Here is an 8,161-nt window from a genome sequence, read left to right on the forward strand (position 1 = left end):
TTTATCTCTATCAACATCTTTGTTCTCATTCCACAGTTCCTTAAGTTGTTTCCATTCCAAAATATTAGATTTCTTTCTAAAGCATTTCCAACAAGAAATCCCCCCCTCATACTGCCCTTCTCAAGATAGACATCCATAAGGCTTTTGATTCCATCAGATGGGATTTCATCTCTAAAGTTCTCCTTGCCATGTCCTTCCCTCATGTCTTTGTCAATTGGATCCTATCTTGCATCTCCTCTCCCAAACTCTCAATCCTTGTTAATGGGTCCCCAACTGGGCACTTTTCCTCCTCTGTAGAAACTCGCCAGGGATGCCCCATCTCCCCCTTTCTCTTCTCCTCGCCGTTGAAGTTCTCTTCAAATCCATCTAATCCCACACTGATAATCTCCCCATCTCCCCTATTCCTAAGTGTAAAGCTATCAAGCTTACCCATCTCACCTTTGCTGGCCCGACCTCCATTAAAACCATCATCCCTCCCTCCATCTCTTCGAGTCCCTTTCTAGCCTCCTCATCAACCTCCTTAAATCACATCTCTTCTTGGTTGGGGTTTCTAACTCTTCCAAAGCCCATCTTCTTAAGCTTCCAGGATTCCAACTAGGCTCCCTTCCTGTCAAATATCTTGTGCTTCCCCTCATCTCCTCTAGGTTATCTTCTCATCAATGTTCCCCCATGCTTAGTCAAATCCGTAAAAGGCTCCAACTTTGGAAATGAAAGCTACTATCCTACGCAAGTCGCCTTGAACTCATCTGTTCTATCCTCCAATCATCTTACATCTATTGGTCTAGGGTCTTCCATCTCTCCAAATACATCATCAAATCCATAGTCCCTTTTCCACTCCTTCCTATGGAAAGGTACAAAAAAAACCAAATTCCTCCACCCTCTCCGCTGGTCCTATGTCTTTCCAAATTTGAGGGAGGTCTAGGCCTTAGGAGGATCAAGGATATGAACTCTGCAGCCATTCTTAAGCTCATCTGCAAGCTAGTCTCCAAACCCCCGCAACATTTGGGTCTCCTGGGTCTATTCCTTCTTGCTTGGTTCTGACTCCCTTTGGACCATCCCCATTTCCCCGAATTCATCTTGAGTTTGGCGAAGCATCCTCCATTCCAAGCCTCCTGCCTTGTCTACCATCCAGTCCTGTATTGGAGATGGCACCTCCACCTCTCTTTGGCTTGGCAATTCACACCCGGATGGCATCCTTCTTCTTAAAGTTGGATCCAGATCTATCTACTCTTCCAAGCTTCCAAATGACTCCCTAGTCTCCACTATCATCTCCGACGGTTCTTGGTCCCCCCTCTAGATATCCTCTACCTCTCTCCCTTCTGGCCCTCCCTCCCCCTCCACGTCATTCCAGTCTGGTTAGAGCTGACAAAACTATTAAATCCCCCTCCTCTTCCAGCCAATTCTCCTCCTCCTCTGCCTGGAATCTGGTTCGCTCTTAAGGTCCCCCAACCCTTTGGCATAAGGTGGTTTTGTTCAGTTCCTACATCTCCCTATCATAGCTTCACGGTTTGGAGAGCTCTCTCCGACTGCCTCCCCACGTAAGCCTTCCTCATCTATCATCACATCGCTATCCCTCCCACCTGCTGCCTTTGTTGGAATGGTTCTGAAGAAAGTAGCCTTCTCTTCTTCAACTGCCGCTTCTCTCCCACCATCTGGAAGCGTCTCCTTACTAAATTTATCCAACTAAAAGAAGGCCCCTCCCACTCCAAAGAAAATGGATTTGGATTGATATGACTTTTTCCGGACGATCTATATGTGATACCGCTAGGAAGCTTACTTTTTGTGCTACCATCAACCACCTATAGACGGAGGGGAACCTTCGTAGATGGACCTCCAACTCTAGATCCTTCCATAAGATTTAGAATGCCATCTTCTTTGACGTCTCCTCCAAGCTCAATAGATCCCCCCATGATTTGGTTGTCGATACCCCAAGGAACAGGCTTATTGTTGGCTCCCGGGGCTTACCTTTGTCTATTTTGATTCCCCCTTCCCCCTCCCCTTAGGGTTGTTCCCCCCTGCTTTGTGCAGCTTTGTGCCTTATAGGCTTTGCATATCCCCCCTCTCTTCCTTGTTATTGATTTATTTATCCACAAAAAAAAAAGATCAACAACAATGTCATTTCTCCTTTTAAAGGGAAAAATCGAAAAAAATTGAAGAAAAATGGCAGTTTAACTTCTATTGCAGTAGAAGAGAACTCTTTCAAACACATCAAGGAAATTCTTTTTTATGTCTACGATTATATCGCTTACCTGTGGATGATGCAATGCCTGAAAGACTGCCACAAGCTAGGCTCACAAGTACTGTAGAATCTTGGGGCCTGACGTCAATATATCAGAATTAGACTGAAGTATAACAAAAAATAGGTAGTACATAAATCTGGACATATTAAGATGCCTGATTGGTAATGAAGCAATTACCTTCGCAAATGCCAAGAAGATCTCAATGTCTCATAAACAGAAAAGCTAATTGCTAAACTGGGCCCAACGCCCTGTACATTCAATGGCAATCAATTAACACAAACATGATATTGTGGCTAAAGAAAACCACAAGGGAAGAAGCATACCAATAAGGTTGCTCCAAGCCCTTTATAAACGCCAAGAGCACCCTCATCTCTGCTAATCGTGCAAAGTGTATGCCAAATGCCACGGTAGTACGTCACATTCCTCTGTAAATGTTCAAATAAAATGAGTATAAAAGTAAATACAACAATGCAAAATCTTATGGAACTAAAACAGGCAAACATAAACCATAACATAAATCAAATAAGGACCTTAATGAGACCTTTCATGGGTCTATTTTTTAAAGTAATTTTAAAGAAGGTTACTGAAGAGGTTCTAGGGGAATCGAAAAGTCTACATCTAGGGAGATTTGGTGGTGGGATGATAATATCCAGGCAACCATTAAGACTAAAAAAACTAGTTTTAAAACATAGCAAAGGGTTAAAAGGTGGAGGATCCATATATATATATATATATATATTGACCAGAAACGAAAGCTAGGAAGATTGTGGGAAAAGCAGGGGGTGAAAAAATATAAAGATCTCTATAATAATATGAACACAAAGGATTGGAAAAAAGCTATATCTATAAGACAGCTAACTGTAAGAAAGGATTAGCAGAGATTTCTACCATGTTAGATGTACTAAAAGTGAAGATAGTAGAGCACTGATAGGGCATTGACGTATCAGAAGGCCACATCAATCATCCTATCACCACATGGCGTAGATATATACGCAAAATTAGCATGTCTGAAGTAAAAAAAAGTTTTAAAAAAGATGAAAGTAGGCAAGGCACCAGGCCCAAACGAGGTACCTATTGAAGTGTGGAAGAGCATAAGATTTATCTTGGCTAACCAAGATGTTTAATAAGATTATGATGACAAATTAATGCGTCACTACTATATCGAAAAACCAATTTGGTTTTATGCCAGAAGGATCAACGACATAAGCTATTTACTTAGGAGACTCATAAAATGATTTAGAGATTGCAAGAAGGATCCTTATATGGTCTTTATCGAGACCTACAAAAAATTGTATGACATAGTACCATGGGAATTAATCTGGAAAATACTAGAGAAGAGAAGTGCTCCAAGTAAATATGCGAACACAATTAAATATTTGTATGATGGTGTGGTGACTAGTTTTAGAACTGTGGGAGGTCAAAGAAATGAATTCCCTATTACTATTGGGTTACATCAAAGATCAATTTTAAGCCCTCATTTATTTGCTCTTATCATAGTTTATTTAATAAAAAATATTCAAAATGAGGTTAATTGGTGTCTTTTTTTGCTGAGGTATCGTTTTAGAGGTTGAGACAAAAGAAGGGATTAATGCCAAAGTGAAATTATGGAGATCAACCTTGGAATCGAAAGCTCTGAAGAAAAGAAAAATCAAGACGGAATATGTGGTGTGTAACTTTAGCCACACTAGGAAGGATAATGAGGTGGTGATTATTGGTGAGGGATATCCCTCAAAGCAAGTATTTTAGATATCTGGAACCAATCGTAATGAAGAAGGTGACCTAGAGGATAATGTAGCCCACAAGATTAAAATAGGGTGGATGAAGTGGAGAGGTGTATCAGGGGTGCTGTGTGACCGGTGTATTGATTTAAAGCCTAAAGGAAAATTTTGTAGAACTATCATTCATCTAGCTATGATGTAAAAGGGCGTACCCAGTGCACAAGGCTCCCGCCACTACAGGAACTGAGGAGGGTCATAATGAATGCAGTCTTACCCCCACTTCGTGGAGAAGATGTTTCCTAACTCGAACCCGTGACAACTTGGTCACAATGGAGAAATCTTACCATCCAGCTACGATGTATGGGGCAGAATATTGGGCAATTAAGAAGTGTCATATAAATAAACTAAATGTAGCAGAGATGAGGATGTTGAAATGGATGAATAGGAAAACTAGGAAGGATAAGGGATTTGAGTTCTATATAGGATCAAATGTTAGTTTCTATTTGTAGTAATCTAGAAGCCTTCTATTTTGTTTTTTGCAGAACTCTCTTGCTTGTTCATGAACAGTTTTGCAAGGTTACAAATAAAGGAGTAGGGAACCATACTACCTTGACAAGCACTACAGCTCTTGCTTCTTTCTTATGTGAGAGAACAATACTCTTGTGGGTGCAAAAGCAACCTTGGTGGGATGCCAAGAGGACTGGTGAGATGCGGGTCCATATCCTTCTTCTCTCTTCTATCTTCTTTTCCTTCCTTTCCTAAGGTCAGATTCTGTTTTCTCGCATAATGCGCTTACTTTTTACTCTTCTGTTTTAATCTCTCTAGTATTATTCTGTCCTCAAGGTTGACAGTTTTCTTCTTAAGTTTGGACCAGATTCTTGTGTTGGAGTAGACTCCAAGACATCTCATCAATTTGCCTAGTGGTTAGCAGTTCACAGCCTTCTTTTTTGTCCTGCGACAGCCCCATACTCACTTGGTTTCCAATTTTCTGTTTGTTTCTATTTCCTAAACTCACTTGCTAATTTGTCTTTCGTATTAATTCCATTCTTAGTTTATGTTTCGATCTCCCCCTTCCTATTCTATGATGCAGCTGCTGTTTTCTTGAATCTGAAATATTGTTATGGTAACTTACTATTTTGGAAATCCCTTGATATTTCCAAATACGACCATTGGATTGACATCCAACTTTGCTGACATACTACTGATATCTTCAGGCCTCTCAACTGGAATTTGGACCACATCTGAGTCGCTTTAGTAATATTTCTGGATTTCTCTCCAGTTCACAGTTGTCAAAAGATCGCCTAGGCAGCCCCTATGGTCCAGGCTTTTTTTCTGGGGCCAGGGCAACACCTTGCCTTGCTGTGGTCATGAAAGGTGAACGATTTGGTGCTCTGGGCAACGCCTGAGCACCTTGGGATGCCTAGATGCCCAAGTGTCGTTTTTCATGTTTATCTGTTTTGTTATGTGAGATACAATTTCTAACAATCTTATTTGCTTGTGTATATAGTATCATGCAGGCAAGAAGCATGCAATCACTCAGTTTAAAAAATAAATAAACAAACAAATCAAAATGAATATGACCATTCCATTGTTTTCGTTGGTGTTAAGTGTTAACCAAACCCTAGCGTACCACCTACCACAGTTCCACTTCTGACAATACTTTGGCGGATATACCTGCGGGAGGCAGCAGCAGCAGCTTCTCTGTTTCATTTCTGCTGACTGTTAATCAGTGTTGATGGTTGATTACTTGTTTCAAGTTCTGATTTGCAGTTTGCACTGAAGTATGATTGATTATCTGTATCTAGTTATACCGTTATTCCACTGACTGTTGCTAATTCTTTCTTATCTATATCTAGGTCATTCTTGCTAACTGTTTCTAATTCTCCGCCAGAAGCCTAGATAAGTATATTTATGGGATAAGAAACAAGAAAAGAAAAAAAAAATAGGGCACCCCTTCAATGCCTTGGATTGCCTTGACAACTATGCTCCAGTTTGACTATTAACCTGCCTGCGGTTCTAGATGGTATGTTGGTTTCCTCATCCCCAGCCTTTGGATGATTAGCTAGCCACCACAAAACCTCTCCGAGGTAGTGCGACAGGTCTCCACATTATGATATTAAAACCGATGATACCCAACTAAGAGTGTCATTCAACAAAAAAACACCTCAAAACCAAGGGAAGGATGATATTTCGGTCTCCACAATACGATATTAAAACCCGACGATACCCAACTATTATCTAAGAGTGTCATTCAACAGAAAAAAAAGAAAAAAATCCTCAAAATCAAGGAAAGGATGATATTTCGGCATATGATGGACTACTAAGTTCAGCTTGGATGGTAAGAAACCAACAAAGAAAGAGGAGTGGAAATAGGCATGCTTCAACCTCTGACCATGCAATTCATGACAACTGACATGAATCTGACCATTCACTGTTAGTACCCAAAGGCAACAGTAATAAAGTTTGGTGCAAAGGAAACTAAACAGTCCCGGCTTTACTTAAAATTTGGTTTAACTGAAACCAAACAGTCAAGGCTTTATTTAAACTGCTAAAAGCGGCCCATCAGCTTGATATATTCCTAATTCTAATTCAGGAGGAAAACCTCCAAATTTTCCATTATTGATTAAAAAAAAATACATAGCAACTGTGTTCGGATGCAAGGGACTAGATAGGGTAGAAAGCCACAGTAAAGGAAACTAACAATTTCATAAGTGGAAGGCAAAAGGTAACTTCTTCTTGAAGGGGGTAGGAGAACATAGATTACAAAGTTATTCTGTCTTCTCCACCACACCCCCCAACATCCAGTGACTTCTGCATGAGAGCTCCCTTCTGTCTCTCCCTCTCTTTGGTGTAGATCTGGTCCACAATTGAACCTCCACAGTTGGCTCACACCTGGTCCAAATTTGCAGTCCAATTAATTCCTATGTGAAGCTGTTTATTATCAATTATGAAAGAGATATTTATGCCAGCTGTATGGGACTTCTTGTACAGCTTGCGTGGATTTATTTCCCAAGTTTTATAAGAATTTGGTGGGGGCCAGCCGACAGCTGTATTGAATGAACTACTACTCCTTGTGGCAAAGGTTTATTGTGGGTCCCATGGTCTAGCTCACAAGGAGAATATTTAGGAGAAGAATAAAGCTGGAAGTTAAAGCTTGCGTGAGAACTAAAGGCCAAAGGAAAGCAGCCTTGCATGGACTGTTTGAAGATTTTTAAGTTTCTATTTTACACAAAGTTTCCTACTAGTTAGGAGTTTTATTCTCTCTTTATTTCCTTTGTAATCAATTACTTAGTCTCCAAGAAGCGTTGCATGAATTAGTTCCTATTTTGGAACTCCCATTGATTATAAATACAAGAAGAAGGGGAGACCAGCCCCACGATTGAGTTTGAGAAAAATTGGTTTTATGACATGGCTGTGAGATACAAAAATACAGTTGGGAGGGTGAGATGCCCAAGTCTTGAGTAGGTGATAGGGCCAAGGGCGAACATGAGAGACTAGATCCAAACTTGTCTTCTCCTTCCCAACCCCACCCCTCTTCCTTCATTGGGAATTTCCAGAGAAGCAAGATTTCTCCCAAATCTTGACTGTGGTCACCACTCCACCCTTGCAGCTGTTCAGCCTGATCTGTTGGGGACTTATTCCTCAACTCAATAGCACCACTCGACCAATGTTTGGGTCTGTTCTGGCCACTGGTTTAAGAGATATCACTCCAGAAACCAAACACAGCCAACAGGTACACTTGCATCCCACTGGATACCTTAATATTAAGCATGAACAAGCTCTTGGAGCCAAAAACATATAAATCTGCATTTAATTTTTCTGTTGCAAGCTGTTGGTGGATCGTATTTGGCTTCAGTTACATAGAAAGCTAGGGAAGATAAAACCAACCAAATTTTAGTATGGGTATTTACTAATATTTTATGTAGTATGGGAAAATGCTTAAACTAGTTAAAAATCAGCATACTTAAGAGTACGAAATAACTAGAATACAATAAATATAAAATGGAAAAGACCATAGATGATGATGTAAGAAAATACATGCAAAGGCTAGTTCTTGACTCTAGTATGACCTCAAACAGAGCTGTTTGGAGGGCAAAATTCCATGTAGCCCGATCGCTTTTAAGTGGGATGTTCTGAGGTGTTACTTTGTGTTTCTTTTTTACTTTCTTTCTTTTTATTCTTTTCTTCTTTTTTTTTTTTTTT

At 40.3% G+C, this 8,161-nt stretch overlaps 1 protein-coding gene across 10 annotated transcripts in view; it reads right to left on the reverse strand.

The window, feature by feature from the left end:
* The window catches only part of LOC122057187 (mitochondrial substrate carrier family protein B-like), a 25,473-nt gene that overhangs the window by 10,353 nt on the left and 6,959 nt on the right, over positions 1 to 8,161 (reverse strand). For all 10 annotated transcript variants that reach the window (XM_042619201.1, XM_042619200.1, XM_042619198.1 and 7 more), the window contains exons 4-6: positions 2,564 to 2,665; positions 2,418 to 2,488; positions 2,250 to 2,317 (exon numbers count right to left, since the gene is read on the reverse strand). In XM_042619201.1, the coding sequence (XP_042475135.1) occupies positions 2,250 to 2,317; positions 2,418 to 2,488; positions 2,564 to 2,665 (241 nt within the window). The remainder of the gene's footprint in view (positions 1 to 2,249; positions 2,318 to 2,417; positions 2,489 to 2,563; positions 2,666 to 8,161) is intronic.

This window comes from Macadamia integrifolia, chromosome 12, assembly GCF_013358625.1.
Source record: "Macadamia integrifolia cultivar HAES 741 chromosome 12, SCU_Mint_v3, whole genome shotgun sequence".
NCBI lineage: Eukaryota > Viridiplantae > Streptophyta > Magnoliopsida > Proteales > Proteaceae > Macadamia > Macadamia integrifolia.